Genomic DNA, 22,863 nt, shown 5'->3' on the forward strand with positions numbered 1-22,863 from the left:
GGTTCGAGAAAAGGCTCTTCACTCACATTCTCTCACCGTACTCAGGTGTAAAATGAGTACCTGGCCATTAACAGCATTGTTTCTGTCGGAAAAATTGTAATATATTGCTTAACAGACGTCATCTAACGTCTTACATGTAAAGTGTTGCTGTTGGCCAGGCCCCCCCTGTAAAGCGCTTTGTGCACGTTAAGTGGATATTGCGCTATATAAAAGCTCATGTTTTTATATTCTCACGATCCAGTTAAATGCTGTACCGTAGAAAGAAATTTGGCTAGAAAAACTTTGTCCTTCAAATATTGATGGATTTAAATGACCCTCATCTTGGCAAAAACTCTCAAACTTGGGACTTTGTGGGGTGCTAGTTTTGAGAGTATTTGCCAAGATGGGGGTTATTTAAATCTATCGATTTTTGAAGGACGAGTTTTCTGGCCAAATTTTAAATACGTGGCTTTCCTGAGTGCGGAGATGAATCTTTTGATTGAGTTACTTAACCTAACACTTACTATGAACTTTCGGTTGATCTGTCGTTATTGTCTTTTCTGTAAACGGAAGTCAAACGATCTTTTCAGCGTATTCAGAGATTTGATAGACAAACCACCTGACATACATTGCACCACTGGACTCAGGCGTGGTAATGTACCTGGATTTAAGGTATTGACGGATATTTATTGTAAGAAAGTTCTGGTATAAAAAAGATTCCTAACAAGAGACAAGTATATTTTGAAATGGCGAATCAATACTATAATATAGCCTGCTGGGAGATTAATCAATGTATTGTCAAGCGCATTTAACATGGTGGCACCAAAGAAACACGCTAGACAAATCTTTTATTTGTTTATAAAAAATGAATTAAAAAAAAAAACAACAAAAAAAAACCCCAAAAAAACCCCCAAAAAACAAAACAAACAAAGCAAACAAAACAAACAAAAACGGAACGAAATTATTGAAGGGCACGATTTTTTTAAAGTTATCACTTATCCGGTTGCAGTTAAAGAGTTTATAATTTATAAATGCAACATTCTGTGTTTTTCATAATCCTGGCCTTTACAGGAATGGTGACCACAACCAGTGCCATAATTCCAAATCTCTTTCTTTATCTAGTTGACACTACTGGTGAGTACATTGAAAATCATCATCCCCCCGGTACTGAGTCTTCTGTTATACTTTGAGAAATGGCAACCAAGAACAGCCATCAAAGTCCAGCTAGCCAGGTATTATTATCCTTATATTTGTTTATCTGTGTGTGTCATGTCACATAATGTGTCATAAAGCAGTAAAAAAAGAAATAGCACATCTATCTGTATTACACTATAGCCTTCGTATAGTTATGGCCTTATACTGACCAAAAAATCACGTCAAAATGCCCGTCTTTTGCCACAAAAGAAAACAAATCGTGAGTTGTATTCAATAGTTCAACCAATGAAATAACTTGTTTCCATGAGCACTACTAACGACAACTCACTAGTGGTGCAAAAACCAAATAATGACATCAAACTGCCAGTCCTTTTGGATTTCAGTTTCAGGCTATAACATAACGATGGCTACGATAACACTCACTGTAGGGTTTTCATTCGATTTCAAAGTACCTACCACCAGCTATTTAACTACAGGTGAACGTACACATGGATCAGGAGAAAAAAAAAACAAAACAACCCTGAGTCTACACAGAGAGAAATAGAAAGAAAGAAAGAAAGGGAGGGAGAGAAAGAAAGAGAAATTAAGAAAGAGAGAGAGAGAGAGAGAGAGAGAGAGAGAGAGAGAGAGAGAGAGAGAGAGAGAGAGAGAGAGAGAGAGAGAGAGAGAGAGAGATGTTAGATAGTAAGGGAGCATCATATATATTGGATTATCTATATTTGTGTCTCTGTGTTCATAAAGACTCCCTTATATATATATAATAAGTATTATGTTAAGTGTATGCAAATGTATTCTTTCTCTTCCTCATATGTACCGACTGACTTTGTGTTGCAAAAACTTGAAATGGGTTCAAATTTTGATAAAGGAAATTCATTTATTTTCACAAGATTGCTTAGCACTGTAATTTGTATCATTATGAATGGCAGTTTTACTAAAGTGACAATACGAGTTGTCTATCCATACTGAAAATGATATCAAACTGAGAATATACAATATTATTCACGGAGCCTAGTTTTCTCTTTATTTCTTTTGTTTTTCACGTTGGAAACTCCCCCATGTACTCAGTTAAACTCATTTGTATTTTCTCCAATCACAGGACAGCTGTTTTCTACGCGGCAAGTTTGCTGTCTTTCCTTATATCCGTGTACACAATGTCCATCCAGTGTGAGAGCTCGACCAACACAAATAGCACACCCAGGGCAATCAACAGTCCTTTTCTGCCAGTTGTTAGTCTCAAATTTAGACTCAGCCCAATGGTAGGTGCTTTATATTTTTTCTAATAAAATTAAACCCATTGCATGTAATTACAATCCATTGTAATTGGATTCAATAGTCTGATGTCACGTCACCCAGCAACGGCGGCCATCGTGGTTCTAAACAAAGAAAATCTGTACTTTTTATTCTTCATGCTGGCTAAAACTTTTCATATGTCTTGTGATCAGAATGTGTGAAAGTCAAAACATGATCAGATTAATAATGTTTTTTTTCCCCTCTTTTATGCTCGTCAGAGAAATATTTCATAAGGGCGTCCGCCATTGTTCATTGTTTAGAGCCAGTTACTTAGTTACTATGCGTCATTACGAGGGAAGTGACGTCAAGACTGTTGAACCGTATTAGTTAATTGTTATAAGTATTCGATTCTTTAAATAGTACAAAGGAGCATACTATTTCCTGCCCATCAATGTTTAGTTTATTCATTTTAACAACGCCACTACCATCATCTCTTTCATCTGTAGTGTTTCATTCACCCTGTTTGTTGATAAAGGGGAAACCCGAAACGTCCATTCTATCTGTTTTCGTAATTAAATTGAAGCGTACATTCAATTTCACATGTTATCTCATTCGTCTGTTGTGTTTCTTTCATCCTGTTTTTTTTTTATTAAGGGGAAACCCGAAACAACCACATTATCTGTTTTTGTTTATTACATTCAAATTCAAATTGTTATTTAAATGATGAATTGTAAAACGCACTTATCGTATTAAAATCCGTGAGAATACGGTAGTTCATATTTATTTCTTTATTTGTTTACCTGCAGAAGAAGAAGAAGAAGAAGAAGAAGAATAAGAGAAGAGAAGAATGATAGAATATGTCGAGATTAGGCTGTGTGTCTCTTGAAGAATATTTTAAAGTTTGAATTTGTAGGAACGCAATCACAGTTATTGGTGTAAACTCTGATAAACCGATGAAAGGCAGTATCTACATAAACCATAAAAGCATGATTAATCGACAGCATGTTATAGTGACAGCAATTCCTTACAACCATTGATATTAAGAGCAGAGATTCATCGTGTTTACAATTGAAATTCATTCCATATCCATTCCATATAATAACAGCAATAAGAACTGCATTGCAAAAGTATTGAATATTGTCAGGACACTGATCCTTGTAAGAACATAAAACATTTGTAAAATGACACACAAAAAGAAAAAAAAAACAAACAACAAAATTCCAAATAAACAAGGAATGAGAATTAAAAAAAAAAAAAAAGAGAATGAAGGCGCAGAAACCCGGATGTTAACTAAAGTGCAACAATAAATTTTCCAAGATGTTTCCCTACGTATTAACTCAATCAATCCTAGTGATTTTTGCTACTTTTCAAAATTGGAAAAAATGTATTTAAAATGAGCATGTACATAGATAGCTTTATTCAACTATCATCAACATGTAAAAAACTAAAAACATTAGCTTTGATACTAGGCCTATAATTTGTCTCATAAAAATGTAATAAATAGGCATGGGGTAAATTTAACCCGGGTAAACTACGGATATATAGTCGGTGTTAGGGTTGAGTGAGTTAAATGTTACTTTTGGCCAGGGACCCATTGTAAAGCGCTTTGAACATGTTTAGTGGATATTGCGCTTTATAAAAGCTCAATTTATTTATTTATTATTTTGATAATTTTTTTTTCTCTCAGAAACCAGATTATTGTTGCTGGGAGAACGAAGTTGGAGAACAATTGTTTCAAGTTGTCATCTTAGATCTCATTGTCAACGTTGGAGTCGGTCTTCTCTTTATGGCAGGCAGAGCTCTGGTGGTGAAGAAATGGTTTAGGTTTAGAATGGTAAGTCAGCAAGAAGGCATGCAAATGACAATTATCACTCTGATAAATAATCGAATCTTTTATATTTGTTATCAGTTTCTCAGAGCCTCATGGAACAGAAGTTTATTCCGGTTTCTATAGCGTGAAATGGACAATAATAATTGGCTTGCTACCCTTTAGATAGAACGCTAATCTGACGCAAATTACTTTGATCTTATGACTGGGTAGACAGGTGTCGAAAAAAAGTGTTCCCTTCAACCGGGATCGAACTCGCTCCCTTTGCGTGTGAAGTGAGTGCTCTACCAACTGAACTATTGAGGCCCTTTATTTTATTAAGTTTATTTTTAAAAATAGAGAAATGATCTATATTACACGTGGTCTAATACTAATTGAAAACAACAAATCAGTTGGAGACACATGTGATATGAAACTTTCCTTTGGACCAGTAGGTCTCGGGTTCGAGTCCCGCTGTGAGCTGTGCAAATAGAGACATGATTTATATTAAACGTGGTCTAATACTGATTTTAAAAAAATAAATCAGTTGGAGACTTGTGATATGAAATTATCCTTTGGACCAGTAGGTCTCGGGTTCGAGTCCCGCTGTGAGCTGAGCAAAGTTGAGGATCATTACTCGCATTTTCTCACCGTACTCAGGGTGACGGGTAACAGTTAACTCACTCAATCCTAGTGATCTTTGCTACTTTTTAAAATTTGAAAAAATTGTATGAAAAATGAGCATGTGCGTAGATAGTTTTATTCAACTACTATTAACATGTAAAAACTAAAAACATTAGATTTGATACTCCGCCTATAATTCGTCTCTTAAAAATGTAATAAATAGGCATGGGGTAAAAGTAACCCGGGTAAACTACGGATATAGTCGGTGTTATGGTTGAGTGAGTTATCGGCGTCGTCTCTATAGTAATTAATGATGTAATTTCTCCCTAAAGGCGTCGTGTTGTGTGGCTATGTGGTCTATTGGTATGACACTTCGGCCAGGAAGGTCCAGGGTTCGAGTCCCACTCGAGGTGGCGCATAGCTGAATCCTTGGAAAAAAAAGCTCTTTACTCACATTCTCTCACCGTACCCGGGTGTAAAATGGGTAACAGGCCGTTTACAATATTATTATCTCTATCCGGAAAAAAATTGTAATTTTGCTTATGTGATGAGTGTCGCTGTTGGCTAGGGACCCCCTGCAAAGCAATTTGATCACGTATCGTGGATATTGCGCTATATAAATGCTCAAGCTATGTTTTGGTCTTCCAACGAGCTGTTCTCTTTTCTAGATTTGATGATGGCGCCAGATTGTATGTCACAAGGCTTGATACCCGTCACTGATTCTGGCAAATTTGTTTCTTTTGTTTGTTTGTTTTCTAGCGCTATCTCATGAACATCACTTTTGAAGGGGCAGCGGCATGGGTCAGCGGTACGGTCTTAGCTTCGTTCCCAAAAGGTACCGAGTTCGACTACCCGCATCGTTCTGTGTTTTGTGGCCTTGAGCAAGTCACCTCGCCCTATCTCACTTTGCGGCGCTGCACTGCTGCTGACACCTGGGTTATTCCAGTCTTCCTTTGGGATAGACTCTAAAGACAAATTTCCCCTTGGGGATGAATAATGGGAATTTATTTTTATTTATTTTTTAAACTACAATATTTTATTATAATGAGGAACGTGGCTCAGCGATACAGTCTTTAGGTCTTGTTACACCTACAGGTATCGAGTTCGACTACCCGCCTTGTTGTGTGGCCTTGAGGAATTATGGTCCCGACTTTGTGACCCTGGGTAAGATACTTTATACAAATTATCCCACAGGGATGAATAAAGGAAATTTTATTTATTTATTTTTTAAAACGATATTTGCTTCTGGTTTCTTCTACAGTTGGGTAATGCTGAGTTTAACGTAGCAGCAGAAATCCTTGACCTGGTGTATGGACAAGCGTTGATTTGGCTGGGACTCTACGCTGCTCCATGCCTTGCAGTCGTGGGCTTCATCAAGCTCATTCTGCAATTCTACTTTTTCTACAACATGGCCGCCCTCTTTTGCGACCCACCCACCTCCATCTTCCGGGCCTCGAGGTCGGGTGGCTTTTTCCGGTTTGTTCTTCTCGTAACGCTGTTCTTGTGCATGTTTCCTCTGACCTACATGATTGTCAGGTATGTTGTGTAGGGACGACATGATCCATTGTTCAGATCTAATAACCTAAGTTATTGTTGTGGGCTCATTGATTGTTGTAATGGAAAGTCTCTCAAAACCAACGGAAAAATATTGTCTATTATAACAATGTTAACTTCAGCCCATAATAATAATTATGGTCGGCTATCAGACCTGCAAATATGTGCACTTTGGTTATGTTCAGTATTAACATGTGACTTTCCGCCTCAAAACGGCATGGTACCAGGATGAATGGAACTTTGAAAAGTGAATTTAGAACAAAAGTGATAAGAAATACAATCTGCCAGTTATTTGAGATGTAAGATATTGTATTTATTCTCTATTATAATGAATAAAATTATTTTAAAAATTGAGCTTTTATATAGCGCAATATCCACTAAACGTGCTCAAAGCGCTTTACAATGGGTTCCCTGGTCAACAGCAACATTTAACATGTAGGACTTGACATGGCGCCTGTTAGGCGATTACAATTTTTTTCGGACAGAGACAACACTGTTAACGGCCAGGTACTCATTATTTTACACCTGAGTACGGTGAGAGAATGTGAGTAAAGAGCCTTTTCCAAGGACTCAACTATGCGCCGAGCGAGAATCGAATCCAGGACCTTCCGATCCGAAAGCGAGTGTCATACCACAAGACCACATAGCCGCACTCGATGCTTTCACATTGATTTGACACCGTTATTTCCTTTCCCTATCAGTTGGTAGGGCACTTCCTACACATATAAAGGGACCGAGATCAATCCCAGATGAAGCCGAGATTTTTTTTCTTTCTGATCCCTTTCCTGTCCATCTAGCCGTGATGCGTTGCTGGGTCTTAGATCTGGTGGAGAGTACGTTGCGTCCTGTCCAAAGGGTAGCAAGCAATTACTATTGTCCGTTTCACGCTCGGTACAATTAATGAGACATAAAACAAATGAGTGTTTTATGTAAACGAATGCCATCTGTATCTAGTAATACCTACGTAGTTTTCATAGGATAGCAATCACTGTCATTGTTTACTTAATAGTGATTGTTCAGACTGACCAAATCAAGTGAAGGGGCGTGGTTATGTTCCCTTCCACTATCTACGAGTTTATTAACTCACTCAACCCTAGAGATTTTTGCTGCTTTTCAAAATTGGAAAAAATGTATTAAAAATGAGCATGTACATAGACAGTTTTATTCAACTATCATTAACAGGTAAAAACTAAAAATATTAGCTTTGATACTACACCTATAATTTGTCTCAGAAAAATGTAATAAATAGGCATGGGGTAAAAGTAACCTGGGTAAACTACGGATATAGTCGGTGTTAGGGTTGAGTGAGTTAATTCCACTCACCATGATCATACTTGTACAGTCCGAATAGTCATCATTCAGTCAACAATTACAGTGATTGCTAAATGATCAATGCCTCGGTTGGACAAAAACCCAAATATTAATGTAAATAGATCTCTCCCCTAAAATACTGCCATATCCATCATTTTCCAATCCATTTTAATCCACACACACCCCCCCCCCCCCACCTCAACCCAAATCGCTTACAAAGCTTGGAGCCATCCAAATCCTGTGGTCCCTTCCAAACAAAAGACAGAGTTTACAAAGTGTTCACAGAGACCATCGGCGACTCCCCGGATTGGCTGAGGACTATCATCTTCTACATCACCACACCGGCCGTTGTTGTCCCGGTTTTTATTCTACTTTTGTAAGTGTAAATAATAATAATAATAATAATAATAATAATAATAATAATAATAATAATACTAATAATAATAATACTAATAATAATAATAATAATAATAATACTAATAATAATAATAATAATACTAATAATAATAATAATAATAATAATAATAATACTAATAATAATAATAATAATAATAATAATTATAATAATAATAATAATTATAATAATAATAATAATGATGATAATGATAATAATGATAATAATAATAATAATAATAATAATAATAATAATAATAATAATAATAATAATAATAATGATAATAATAATAATAATAATAATAATAATAATAATAATAATAATAATAATACTTTATTGCATCCCAAAAAGGAAATTTTTTTGTACAGACGTGTTATAATTTACACAATAAGATAAAAATATGATGAAAAAAGGATGTATATATAAAAAATATGTAATATCTTGACAAAAACAAACAAACAAACAAAGAAACAAACCGTTGTTATTTACATTATCAATCTTACTAAACCATTTCATACATACAATTTTGTCAGAGATGTGGTGACGCCACACCTTCTATTCTTCTGGTCCCAAACTCATTGGAAGTGTGTATGTAACCAGTCCTTTGGAGGACTAATAATGAATAGGTTAGATTTTGAATAATAAGATAGAAGGCGTAACTATTTTAGTAGCAGGATGTAGTATAAGAAGATTCTTAAGAATACAGAACGTAAATGAGCGCAGTTGGATGATCTTAATTAACGACCAGCATAATATGTTAAGACTAGAAAATAAGACGGATAACTCTGAAACCTGAAGATCAATTAATTACATAAGATATCTATCTAGAAAAAATAATTGGGCCTTATATAGTGCAATATCCACTAAATGTGCTCAAAGCGCTTTACAAGGGGTCCCTGGTCAACAGCAATATTTAACATGTAGGACTGGACATGGCGCCTGTTAGGCGATATTACCATTTTTCGGACAAAGACAATGCTGTTAACGGCCAGGTACTCATTTTACACCTGAGTAAGGTGAGAGAATGTGAGTAAAGAGCCTTTTCCAAGGACTCAACTATGCGCCGAGCAGGGCTCGAAACCAGGACCTTCCGATCCGAAAGCGAGTGTCATACCACTAGACCACATAGCCCCTGGAAGAGTAGTTTTGTACTTCCAATGAGATTGACAGCAGTTTCTTTTTCAAATTAAACTTTTGTTCACTCTTGTTGAGTCAATCATTCTATAGATAGAACGAATATGACGTCACTCATGTCTTTGTTGTTATTTTTTGCCATCCACGTTTTTCAGTAATTTTAATTATCACTAAACTGTATGAACCAGACTATTAAACATCCAATGTTAAACAGAGTTTTGTGTGTTGGTCCGTTATAATTATACTTCCGGATGGCAATCTTGTGAGCTTCTTAACCAAGTGCATACTATCTATTAGGAGAATGCGATTGTCTCTAATCGTGTCCTTTAGTCGTGTCACACACGGTGAACACTATCATGAAGACATATTGTTTATGGCTCACTTCTGTCTACGAGTGACCAAAAACAAACAAAACACACGCAATAGGATTCAAATTCAATAGTCTGATGTCACGTTGCCCAGCAACGAGCAGCTTGGTTCTAAGCAAAGAAAGTCGTTACTTTTTATTCTTCATGCTGGCTAGAACTTTTTCACATGTCATGTGATCAGAATGTATAAAAGTAAAAACATGATGAGATTTATAATGTTTTTCTCCTCGCCTCTGGATACACTTTTATGATCGTTGGAGAAGTATTTCATAAGGGTGTCCGCCATTGTTCCGATAGTTTAGAACCAGTTACTTAGTTACAAGCGAAGTGACGTCACGACTGCTGAAGCCTATTCATAAACGTAACAAGCCACAACACTTAGATTCTAGTTCTGTGTTGATAAGTCCATGTAACTATAATTTTGTTTTGTTCACCAACAAGGGACTGAATTTGGAAGCAAATTAAATGCATTCACTCAATACAATACCTTTATGATTTGAAAGTGATAAGGTTCCATGTTGTAGCTTGATTAATAGAGGTTGTATCAGTTTCTATCAAGAGCAATAAACACACCATTAAAATATTAAAATGCTTGTTATAGATAGAATGAGGTTGACGTCACTGTGGTCTTTGTTATTGTTTTTTGCCATCCACGTTTATGAGTAATACTCACTAAACGGTATTATCCAGACTATAAAAGTTACTTATAGTTTTGTGTGTTGGCCATTATACTTCCGGATGGCAATGTTGGACCTTAGCCAAGTGCATACTATCTATAAAAGTAAATCTACTACATTTGTCCTCTTATTTCAGGTTGCTTGTCTTGTATTATCGAGTCAAATCATCGACACAAAAGAAAACTGCAAAAAGGATACGACTCCAGTTCAAAATGGTAACATTTTTTCATTGAAATTTCTTCATTTTTACCTGGAAAAAAACACGTATTTGTTAGAAATCTCGTGAATCAAACCTCAACTAAGTAGAATGACTCTCATCTCGATAAAAACTCTCAAACCACTGACTTCGCAGAAGTCCCAGGTTTGAGAGTAATTACAAAGATGAGTGTCATTTAAATCGATCGATATTTGAAGGGACGAGATTTCTGGCCAAAATTTTAAGTACTTGTTTTTTTTTCAGATTACGTCAGATCTGTCTGTTTCTTAATCTCTATCGCTTTGGAATTTAAATTTTAGGGATCTCAAATGAATCATGAGAAATGGAGTAGGAAAGTGCCAGAAGACAGAGAATAAAAACTTCGCGGTGGTGATGGGGGCTTGAACCCGCGACCTTACTGATACAACAACTCCGCCTGGGGAGATCGTGACTCTACCTACCATATGTGTTATCCTATCGTCTTCGCGATTCTCTTTTGTCTTCTGACACTTTTTTTCCTACTCACCTCATTTCTTGTTGTTATCAACATAATTGCCTGCTCCACTCACTTTTCTGAATTAAAAATGAATCATGTCACTTTTTTGTAATATCAATTTCGTCTTGTGATGTTTTTTTTTCCCCACAGAAACGTCAACTGGAGAAAAGACAGTTGTTTTCTAAAAACAGATTACAAAGAGGTAAGTATTAAATTTAAAAAATATGAACGTATGTGTTTCCGCATGCCTTTACACATTCTCAATGAGCTTTTAATTTATTCTAGAACCATCAATGTGGAACCAAATATCCATTTCATTCATTGCAAGTTGCCTGTTAGGTTCCTTTTTGTACTTTTACTTGTCAAAGAATGGAATGGGTAGCAAAAACTCTTGCCCTGCGTTTTGTCCATAGGTTAAGCACTATACATATTGATCTTCCCTCGAATCAGATGTAAATGGGTTTATTCTCTCAAAACGACACTGAGTTAGAAGAATTGAGTTAGCGACTTGGAATATGGACAGTAAGGAGTGATTTTAAATAACCCGAAGGAATTTTTGTGGAGATATTTAAAGGCAAGACATGCTAGTTTAAATCAACTCTCCTCTCCTGAAATTATTAAAAAATGGGAGTAATGTGCTCATTCTCTTTTTTTTTTGTTTGGGTGACAATACGTGTTGCACTGTTTTGTAGCAATTGCGGCTTTCCACCAAGCTCTTTGGAAGCCTGTGGTCGCAATAGTCCGGCTTGATAGCGAACATTAATTAACTCTCTCCTTACCAAGCATGTTCAATGTTTTTAACCAAAATGTCATGCCTTCCTAACACTAAAATTGATGTATTAAAACTAAGAGCATGCTAACCATAATTGTTTTCTACAAAATAACATTAAGTTCATTTAAACTGTACAAAGATTTTTTCTTCAAGCTTTGTGATGTACATAAAAATTCGGTGTAAGAAAAATGTTCACTGTATCATAACGAATGTGACAAGTTTCCAGTAGTTGGTAAGGAGAGGTTTAATAAGCATTTTACAAATTTCTTCATGTAATAGATTGTGCATATGACTGAATGTTCTTAAAATAGATTTTGACAGAGTATATTTGAATTTGAGTATCGCCATAGAGATGGAGACTGATGCTGTAGGACTGAATTATGATGCTAGTAAGAGGTGTAGTGCAGACAGTGAACAGGAAGGGACCCAAAACTGACCCTCATGGACGTCAAAATTCAGTGTGATTCTTGTCGAAGAGAATCCATTTAAGAGCACTCGTTGTGCTCAATTTTTCAAGTAATTAGAAAACCCCCTGAGTGCCATCCTTCATTCTGTAAAGGGATATCTTGTGGTCGTCAGTGTTGAATGCCACCCGCACTTGAATCTAAGAGGAGTAGTGCAACATTGCTACTTGTGCTCCAAATGGGTGATCAGATCATTATGGATGGCAAGAAGAGTGGTTTCGGTGCTGTCTACGTGAGGATTCAAATGTATTGCCCATTGTTGTTATTCATAAAATACAATCCTCTCAATAACTTCTAAATGATATTTAAATTGGATAAGGGGCTGTCGTTTTTCAATAAATCAAAATCAAGGTTTTTCTTTTTAAGCAAAGGTGTAATTGTTCTCCTTTCCCTGCCTTCTCTCCCCTTGCATTAAGCTTTCCAGTTTTCACTCCTTTCTTCTGATGACTGGCCAGTATTTATTATCGGAACGGAGCGCTACTTTGACTCATTCAGGCTAGATAATATGTTCGCCAGCGAGTTAATTATGAAATGAATCATAAGTGAACGTTATTGTTCTTTAATAATTTAAATTTTTGTTTTTGTTTTTATCACTTAATCAACAGGAATGAGTGCCTATCAACGAAACAAATGAACAAGACGCGTGTTCAACTGGGGAGTGTCTCAACCTGTACATATTGCAATACGCTTCAACAGTCATGACGTCACTTCCCTCGTAATGACACATAGTAACTTAGTGACTGGCACTAAACTAACGGAACAATGGCGGACGCCCTTATGAAATATTTCTCCGACGAGCATAAAAGTGTATCCAGAGGAGAAAAACATTATAAATCTGATCATGTTTTGACTTTTATACATTCTGATCACATAACATAGGAAAAGTTCTAGTCAGTATGAAGAATAAAAAGTACCAATTTTCTTTGTTCAGAACCACTCTTTCTTGTCGTTGCTGAGCGACGTGACATCAGACTATTGAATCCAATTGGGGGCACCTTTACTTTGTTGTGTTTCATCACTACAAAAACAAAGGAGGAAAGCATGCGCCGTTTACAATAGTCACTGGATCCTATTACATCGAATTTTAGCACGCTTTGAATACGGTACGCTGGAACAGGGGGGTCGAACTTAAGTCATGAGCTGTACTCCCATGAGCATTGAATTTCGTCATGCTCGGATTCTAGCACGCTTTTTGGATTTCCAGATAGCTGCCTATAATATGGCGAGTACTGTATACAATTTAAAATAGTTTAATTGGTTGACCTTCTTAAGCATCAGCACCTACAGTTTGAGGCAGTTTAACAGCTTTAACCCTCTCCATACCAACTACAGGAAATTCGTCATAATCGTTACGATACAACTAACATTTTTCATATTCAAATTTCTTTTGTACGTCATAAAATTTAAAGAAAATGAACAGCGTGTCGTAGAGCATGTTTTACTAAATAAATTATGTATGGCAAGAACTTACTGTTATTGTTTTTGAGTGATAAAAAAATCTATTTTTGTGTTATTTGGGTGTGACGTTTTGGGGAAAATGAATCCTGAAAATGGCTGGGTGGACAAAGGGAAGGGGGAAGTCAGTCAAAACAAAACAAAACAAACCACGACATACCCCAGGATTACCCCAGATCAATCTCGGTCCTTTTGCTCGAGAAACCAGTGCTCTTCCAACTGGGCCATCTCCCTTAGGATCACGATTTTTTTTTAGCTTTTATATAGCACAATATCCATTAAACATGCTCAAGGCGCTTTACAACAGCAACATTCAACATTTAGGACGGGACATGACGTCTGTTAGGCGACATTACATTTTTTTTCGTACAGAGACAATGAAGTTAAAGACCAGGTTCTGATTTTACACCTGAGTACTGTGAGAGTATGTGAGTAAAGAGCCTTCTCTAAGGACTCAACTATGCGCCGACCTTCCGATTTGAAAGCGAGTGTCATACCACTAGACGACATAGCTGCACAGATTGATGATAATTATAAGTCTTTAAAAGTGTTTAAACTGCTAATTTTACACAAGTTGTACATCGTATTAAACCCTCTCCTTACCAAATTATAGGATAATCGTCACATTCGTTAGGATACAGTCAACCTTATTCTTATTATTCAAATTTCTATTGTACATCATGACATTTAAAGAGAAAGAACATTTTGTTGTAGAGCATGTTTGCTAAAAAAGTTATAATAATGTATGTCAAGAACTTACTGCTTTTATGTCAGTCATCAAAAATAGATTTTTGTGTTTGTTGGGTGTGAAGTTTTGGGGAAAATCCTGAAAATGGCTGGTACGGAGAGGGTTAATTCTTTTACTTCTTTTGAATTATTTATTGCAAATGCTATTCATATGCAGTTCTATGGCGATTCCTCCAGTATAGGAAATCATAATGTAAAATAAAATTTCCATTTCGCACAGAGCTCACCAAATACTGTCAGGCGTCCATTTTGTTCTAGATTCTTACCACATCTGTTATTGCCCATTGTCAGACTCAGACAAGACAGCTTTCTGGGGTCGAATATCATGTAGAATGCCCAACTCAATGTGAGAGAGAGGGGGGGAGGGAGAGAGAGAGGGAGGGAGGGAGAGAGAGAGAGAGAGAGAGAGAGAGAGAGAGAGAGAGAGAGAGAGAGAGAGAGAGAGAGAGAGAGAGAGAGAGAGAGTGAGTCTGTGAGTCAGTCAGTCAGTGAGTGAGTGAGTGAGTGAGTCTGTCTGTCAGTGAGTGAGTCAGTCTGTCTGTCTGTCTGTCTGTCTGTGAGAGGGAGACCAAAAATTGAAATATTGCTGCTGAATAAACCTCATTAACACACTGCGATCATCATCATTATAACCATCGTCGTCACCGGCATCCTCCTCCACCTCCTCCTCCTCCTCATCATCATCATCATCAACTCAGTTTGTAGAAGTGATCCTATCATCACTGCCATCCTATTAAAATTTATCAACTAAATACATGAAAAAATAATGAGTTTCATCATGATGCATTTATTACTGTTATTGCATTCATTCTGCCATGCTGTCCACCCGTCTGTCCCAGGTCTTCACTCACACTGAAGGTTAGAATTTTACTTTTAATTATTAGGATATTGTATCATAATAATATTAAATATTGTTACAACGATTTATTACCAAATGTGACCAAATGTCTCAAAGCGGTGTTATATCGGGATGAACTTGACAATACGCTTCAATAGTCCTAACGTCACTTCCCTCGTAATTGACGCATAGTAACTTAGTTACTGGCTCTAAACTAACGGAACAATGGCGGACGCCCTGATGAAATATTTCTCCGACGAGCATAACAGCGTATCCAGAGGAGAAAAAAACATTATAAATCTGATCACGTCTTGGCTTTTATACATTCTGATCACAAGACATGAAAAATTCTAGTCAGCATGAAGAATAAAAAGTACAGATTTTCTTATTTTAGAACCATGATGGCCGTCGTTGCTGGGCGACGTGACATCAGACTATCGAATCCAATTTGAATTGAATTTAAAGCTTTATCATTGGAGAATTTTAGTTATACGAACTGCCTTCTGAGAAAGTGTGTGGAGCGGCAACTTGTATCAATAATGATGAGAAAACTAGAGTATGGAGGAGTGAATTTTTAATTCAGAAAAGTGAGTGGAGCAGGCACTTATGTTGATAACAACAGTGAGTGAGTAGAGAGAGAGAGAGAGAGAGAGAGAGAGAGAGAGAGTAGGAAAGTGCCAGAAGACAGTAGAGAATAAAAATTTCGCGGCGATCTCAAATAGTCGGGAAGAGAGAGGCTCTTATAATGACTAGGGTTAGAGACGATTTTTTTTTTTTTGGGATCGTGGATAGCTCATACGGTAGAGTCACGCTCTCCCCGGCCAGGCGGAGTTGTCGAACCAGTAAGGTCGCGGGTTCAAACCCCCATCACCGCTGCGAAAATGTTATTCTCTATTGTCTTCTGGCACTTTCCTACTCACTTCAATTCTTGTTGGTATGGAGAAGTGCCAGATGAAAACAGAGAATAAAATGTCACGGGGTCAGTGCCAAACTCAGGATCCAATTGACACGACACCCTCCGCCTGGCCAAGAAAGAGAGAGAGAGCGAGGACAGCGAGCGGTCGCACAAACAACCGACTGAGCTATCCAGCCGCAAAGCCTAGAAAAAATAAATAAATAAAAAACGACATTAGTGGGGGAGGGGGTGTGGGGGGGGGGGGGGGAGCAACAGCCACAAAATCAAAGTCAAACTACCATAACACAACAACAACAATTAAAAAAAAAAAGAAAATGAAAGAAAAAAAATTACCCATGAACAACAGAATGAAACAGAAGCACACAATCACCCATAAAAAGTCATGGTCAAAGCATAGCAAGCAAAAGGAAGCAAAATAGAGGGGTGAAAGATCCGAAAAAACAAATAGAAAAAAAAAACATGTACAAAAAAAGACAACAATTTAAAAAACAAACTAAATCTAAACAAAAACAACAAGAAAAAAAAAACAAAAAAAAAAACCCAAGCCAAAAAGCCCCCCAAACCAAAGGATAACATGAATGAGCTTAGAATAAAAAAGAGAGCGTGGGCAATGCAAAAATAAACGGAAAAAGGGGATTTCCCATCAGGATGATGGACGTGGCAGTCACTGACTGCATCATCATTGCGCCAGTTTGGAAATTCACGACCCAGGAGCGGTAGCGAGGGTTAATAATAGGCCGAGCGAAGTTATGTTGGGGAAACACGAATGGTAATAATTTGTGGTCGAAGTTTACCGTTGTGCCAGGCCCTCATGTGTCAATGACAATGTCTTGGGTCAGGGCAGGGCAGGGCTTGGACCTCTCACGCCGTTGATTCATGTAGGGGTGAACAAATATGGGCTTACAACTTAGCTGTATTTCAAGTAATTTTTTTAAAAAATCGCTTTTGAATGAAGGAGAATTCAGCCACCAGAGAATTAAAGTTGCGTATCACGTTCTATCATATGAACTGATGAACTCGACAAAATATATTATTATATTTAACTCTCACCTTGCCGATCCTTTTCACGATTTTCCACCAAACATCAGACCTGTCTAACGTAAAAATTAATTTTAAGCCTTTGCTCCAAAGAAATAAATACATAATGTGTACATCGTAGAATTAAATTCTTATAACTATATTTTTTTTAAATATTCAAATTTTGTGATTACAAAAAAAACAAACAAACAAACAAACAAACAAACAAAAAAACAAAAACAAAACAAAAATACTGCATGAGATAAATGTTGGTGGAATCGTAACAAATGTGACGATTTTCCTGTAGTTTGTACGGAGAGGGTTAACACAAAGTTATTTTGGCATAAGCAAACAAACAAACAAACAAACAAATCGATCGTCACAGTGCTGAGACCAAGAATAACCTTCTATAATTAGATCAAAAATAGTTGAACTTCTTGCTAAGTGATAATATGTGATACAACTTGTACTTTAGCTATAATATAAATCTCTAATTGGTATGACACTCACATTCCCATCAGTAGTTCCCTTGTTTTTTAAAATTGAGATTTTATAAAGCGCAATATCCACTAAACATGCTCAAAGCGCTTTACAAGGGGTACCTGCCAAGCCAACAGCAATATAATAACATGTAGAACGAGACACGACGATATTGGCGATATTGCAATTTTTTCGGACAGAGACAACGCTGTTAACGACCAGGTACTCATTTTACACCTGAGTACGAAGAGATAATTTGAGTAAAGAGCCTTTTCCAAGGACTCAACTATGGGCCGAGCGCGAGGCTCGAACCAAGGACCTTCCGACTCTCATCTTGGCAATATTTCTCAAACCTACGACCTCGTGAGATTAAATGATAACAAACGCTTAGAAATTCCTGGAGTCATAATTAAATTTTAAAAAAATAATCTTTGTCTATTTTTAAACGTTCGCTTAAAACATATCTGTTTCGATTATAGTAGATGATATGAGAAGCAAGATAGGTTTGGTTTGTGTTGTGGTATGTGTGTGTGTGTGTGTGTGTGTGTGTATGTGTGTGTGTATGTGTGTGCGGGCGCTTAGAGTCTGGTGTCTCGCAGTTATAGCGCTATATAGGTTTTCAGCATTATTATTATTATTAAATAAACAAATAAAATTCCCATTATTCATCCCAAAGGGGAAATTTGTCTCTAGAGTCTATTCCAAGGGAAGACTGGAATAACCCAGACGTCAGCCGCAGTGCAGCGCCGCAAATTGAGCTAGGGCGAGGTGATCTGTTCAAGGCCATACAGTGCAGCGGTGGGTGATCGAACTCGGTACCTTTCGGGTACGAAGCAAAGACCGTACCGCTGAGCCACGCCGCTGCCCCTAACAAAATAAAAGATCATTTTATTGGGTAAAGCATTCCTTAAAAAGTCACCTGTCATGAATGACATTGATCTTCCATAGAAAAGATAATATACTGCTTTGTTTTTTCGAAGATTGTATTTGGATACAGGCCACACTGTGATAAGGAAGAAAACGTTTCCTTTTTCTTTAATGTTATCAATAAACAAAATGTTATTAGCACATCATTCAGAAATGGAGAGAAAACTAAAGTGAGTGGATGTGACTCATATATAAAGGAGCAACACAAAGCAAACAACATTTCGGCCCTTGGCCTTCGTCAGGCTCATAAGTTAGGTATCTCTAGCTTTGGTTTTACTACTTAATTTGCCTACATTCAGAAATGAAGGTGGGTTATCAAAAGTTGAACATTTTTTGGGACAATGCTTCAAACCCTTGGAGGAGACACCAAGATTTACTATCAGTCTTCATCCATGGTCAAGCTGGCTTTTTGTGGAAAAAAAAACAATAACAAACAAACAAAAGAAAAATCAACTCTCTTTGTAGATTCAATAATTTCATACATTGTGAGTTGGCGGCTCTAACGGTAGCGCTAATCTCGAAAAAGTTCGGTTCGTGGGTTGTGTCACCTCTGCCAAACTGAAACTGCTAAACACACTGACAATACATACACAAGCGCGCGCGCCCGCACACAAACACAAACACAAAATAAATCTTACAAACGCACACACACACACACACAGACACACACACACACACACACACACACACACACACACACGCAAAGGCATTCAGGCCCACTTACTTTTAACGGAACTCGATCCTGACTCTTGACTCGTCATAAGAGAAGGACGTCCCAATCCCAAATCCCGTGTCACACATCGTCTGTCGTCTGCTGTGACTGACGCACGCGTTACATGTTGTGTGTACCGGTCTTTACAAGTGTTTGGGGCATTATCAGACAACGTTTTTATTACACAGCAGCCTGTGTGTTAATTCTATTGCATTTTGGATTATAACAATTATTTGTATAATTAAATATTGACCTTTTCAAGGTATGTATTTAAATCTTAATCTATTTCCCAAAAACAATGGCGCGGTTTTTTAAAATATTTATTCTGATACATTCACAAAATAATATCAATAACAATATCACATCATTTTCTACACAATAATAATTCTCAAAAGTTTCCAGTGATAATATTGTTTGAGGAAATCATGTTAATGTTATCAGTGTTCTACGGTCTCGTGTTGAAGTGGCACACAGTTTGAGAGTTAAGAAAACTTCCAGACAACCATGGCAGTATTGATGCACTACGACAAACCGTGGCCTTCGTAAAGTTATGGCCTGATACTGACCAAAAATGACGTCAAAATGCCCGTCTTTTGCCACAAAAGAAAACAAATCGTGATTGTATCATGTTAATGAAATAATGTTTCCATGAGTGCAAACGACATCATATCAAAAAAACAAACAAATAATCGTCAAATGCCAGTCTTATTCGTGTCAGGCTATATAACTCGATGACGACACAAACACCACCATTATTGTATCATTCACTGAAGGAGGTTCATATTCAGTGTCACTAATACATACATGACTACGGACAAAACACAACCAATAATCATACACTGAAATCCAAATTCATTTAACATACTTCAAAAGGACACGATTCCGGGCATCGAAATTCGGACTCCCCAATATTCTAGTAACTCGGAAATACTGAAGACTAGCGTCCCATCCAAAGGATAGCAATCAATTGTTATTGTCCGTTTCACACCATAGAGGCAGGAATAAACTCCAGCTTCGTGGGCCTCATAATGAATAACAGATCTCACCTTAACCTTTAGACTTAAGTAGAATTTATGTCTACATTGTAAACACGCAGTATGATGTTTTATTTATAATTCTTTATTCTTAGCCCCATGCTCTGGTTTCAGCTCTCTTCCTCTATCCCTCTACATTCGTTCTATAACGTTCTTACAAACCAAATATAACTCGCATAAAAAAAAAATAAAAACATAAGTATTAAAAAAAACCCCACTTAATATTATGATGGTTGGGAAATATTTGCAATAGACGTCTTAATCTTTTTCAATAGGGAGTCTTTTTCTTCTCGTAAAATGGTTTGTATTATTCAATTTGCCTCATTTACATAACAACGTTTTCTCTCGCTCTCCACAAATCAAACTGATTATTATGCTAATAATAAATATGATATAACTTTTAAAAAAAAAACTCATTCCCGTTGTTTATATGATACATTTGTGAAAAGATTTTGCCACAGTGTGTAGAATTTAAAATGATCAACGATATTATTTCTTTTCATGACAACCACATATCTAGTGTCAGTGTCGTAAAGTTAAGTTGAGGAGAGACCGTCCCATCAACTCACATAAATAATGTAGTTGACAAAAGAAAATCCCACAACACGCCTCATTGCTTGCTCTATCTGAAGTTAATCCGTATCACGCCCTTTCTCCATTTCAGCCCACACATTCATCGCCGTTTCTTATCTTACTTCACTCCTGGACTCTTACAAAAGTAGGTAGACCCGCAATGCCATTAGGCCGGAGTTTATCCCGGTTTCTGTAGTTTGAAGAAACGGATAGACAGAAGCAATTACTTTTACCCTTGGATAGGAGGCTAGTCTACCGTGAGGTACTTTCTGCCAGATCTAACAGATCCAGCTACCCGATCACTGCTGGATGGACAGGGGAGGAGGGAGGGGGGGGGGAGGGGTTCAGATAAAAATCTAACTCAACCTCACCCGGGATCGATCACGTGTGCAATGAGCGCTCTGCCAACCGAGCTATCGGGTACCCCCCCCCCCCCACCTCCCCCGACAACTTTTACAAAATTCTTATATATCGATTTCGATTAAGAGGAATAACATTTTCAAGATGTTTAATCTCGAGAATTCATTGAAGTCTTGGGCTTAGAGTTGATACGTCAATTTTGTGGGTAAAGGTCCAGTCATAAAACATCCATGTACACTGAAAGGACCCCCGTGTAGTGATTTGTTTCAAATCCCTCTCAATTTTCTCAAGATTTTAAATAACTCATACACATATTTTGCTCATAGCGTCGCTTCATACTTTTATGACCCCGTCATAATTAATTTTACAATCAGCCGACATTATTACAAAGATGCCGATTATAACGCGGAATTAATTAAAATATTATTATTATCATCATCATTATCATTATTATTTCATTATTATTAATCACTATAATTATCGTCTTCATCATCACCATCATTATCACACAAAATTGACGTCATTAATATCCTACTTCTCCCCTCCTCCTCCTCCTCCTCCTCCTCCTCCTCCTCCTCCTCCTCCTCTTCGTCATCATCACCTCAGCATCATCATCATCAATTGATATTAATAACAACAATACTATTGTGCACTGACATAGAATTTATTAAACAGATTTGGATGTGGGTACCCATTTATTACATATCTGCTAACCGAACGCAAATATGGGTCTATTTATTATCATATATTATTGTAATGGGGAATTTGACATGTGCCCAAGTCTTCAATTACAACAACGAGGACATCACCATTTTGCTTAGCCTATTCATATCAAATATGTGGCTATCTGGTCTAGTGATGTGACACTAGCCTTTGGATTGGAAGGTACAGGGTTCGAGTCTCACTCTGACTGGCGCATGATTGAATCCTCTGAAAAGACTTTTTACTCCTAATTTCTCACCGTATATGTTAAGTATTGCTGTTGGCCAGAAAGCCATTGTAAATCGCGCTGAGAACGTTCAGTGGATGTTGCGCTATATAAATGCCCATGGCTAAAACACGACGCCAGTCAAAATCACACATATATTTATTCTAACTCTAACATAAGAAATTAAAGGCTATTATTAAGCGAAACAAACACGTAATGCGATCAAAGTGCTGCTGTACACGACATGCCACCAGTCATACTTCACGACATCAAGGACGAGACTTGGCGCCTGCATTGCGCTGCTGCAGTAATGTTCTATGTTATTAGTATTATTATGAATAATAATAATAATAATAATAATAATAATAATAATAATAATAATAATAATAATAATAATAATAATATGATGATGATGATGATGATGATGATGATGATGATGATGATGATGATGATGATGATGATGATGATGAATATTATTATTATTATTATTATTATTATTTATTAATTATGTTATTTATTATTACTGTTAATTATTATTATTATGTTTATTATTATATTATTATTATTATTATTATTATTATTATTATTATTATTATTATTATTATTATTATTATCATTATTATTGTTATTCTTTTTATACAGCTACAGCTATTTTTATACCTCAAAACGGAATTATGACTGGACGGTTCAGATTGTGGGTATTGAATTCCAGCCA

General features: G+C 36.8%; 2 protein-coding genes across 6 annotated transcripts in view; both read left to right on the forward strand.

The window, feature by feature from the left end:
* Positions 1-13,631, forward strand: part of LOC144971585 (transmembrane channel-like protein 3) — a 44,663-nt gene extending 31,032 nt beyond the window's left edge. For all 3 annotated transcript variants that reach the window (XM_078912637.1, XM_078912638.1, XM_078912639.1), the window contains 8 exons: positions 1,102-1,211; positions 2,231-2,390; positions 4,052-4,198; positions 6,057-6,331; positions 7,881-8,036; positions 10,370-10,448; positions 11,076-11,127; positions 12,767-13,631. In XM_078912637.1, the coding sequence (XP_078768763.1) occupies positions 1,102-1,211; positions 2,231-2,390; positions 4,052-4,198; positions 6,057-6,331; positions 7,881-8,036; positions 10,370-10,448; positions 11,076-11,127; positions 12,767-12,795 (1,008 nt within the window). In that variant the 3' untranslated portion in view covers positions 12,796-13,631. The remainder of the gene's footprint in view (positions 1-1,101; positions 1,212-2,230; positions 2,391-4,051; positions 4,199-6,056; positions 6,332-7,880; positions 8,037-10,369; positions 10,449-11,075; positions 11,128-12,766) is intronic.
* Positions 13,632-19,114: 5,483 nt separating this feature from the next.
* Positions 19,115-22,863, forward strand: part of LOC144971586 (allene oxide synthase-lipoxygenase protein-like) — a gene marked incomplete at its 3' end in the record, with an annotated part of 145,744 nt that continues 141,995 nt past the window's right edge. The window contains 1 exon segment of one of the 3 annotated variants that reach the window (XM_078912642.1): positions 19,115-19,515. 3 annotated transcript variants of the gene reach the window in all.

This window comes from Berghia stephanieae, chromosome 4, assembly GCF_034508935.2.
Source record: "Berghia stephanieae isolate SIO BIC M18660-M18661 chromosome 4, UCSD_Bste_1.3, whole genome shotgun sequence".
NCBI lineage: Eukaryota > Metazoa > Mollusca > Gastropoda > Nudibranchia > Aeolidiidae > Berghia > Berghia stephanieae.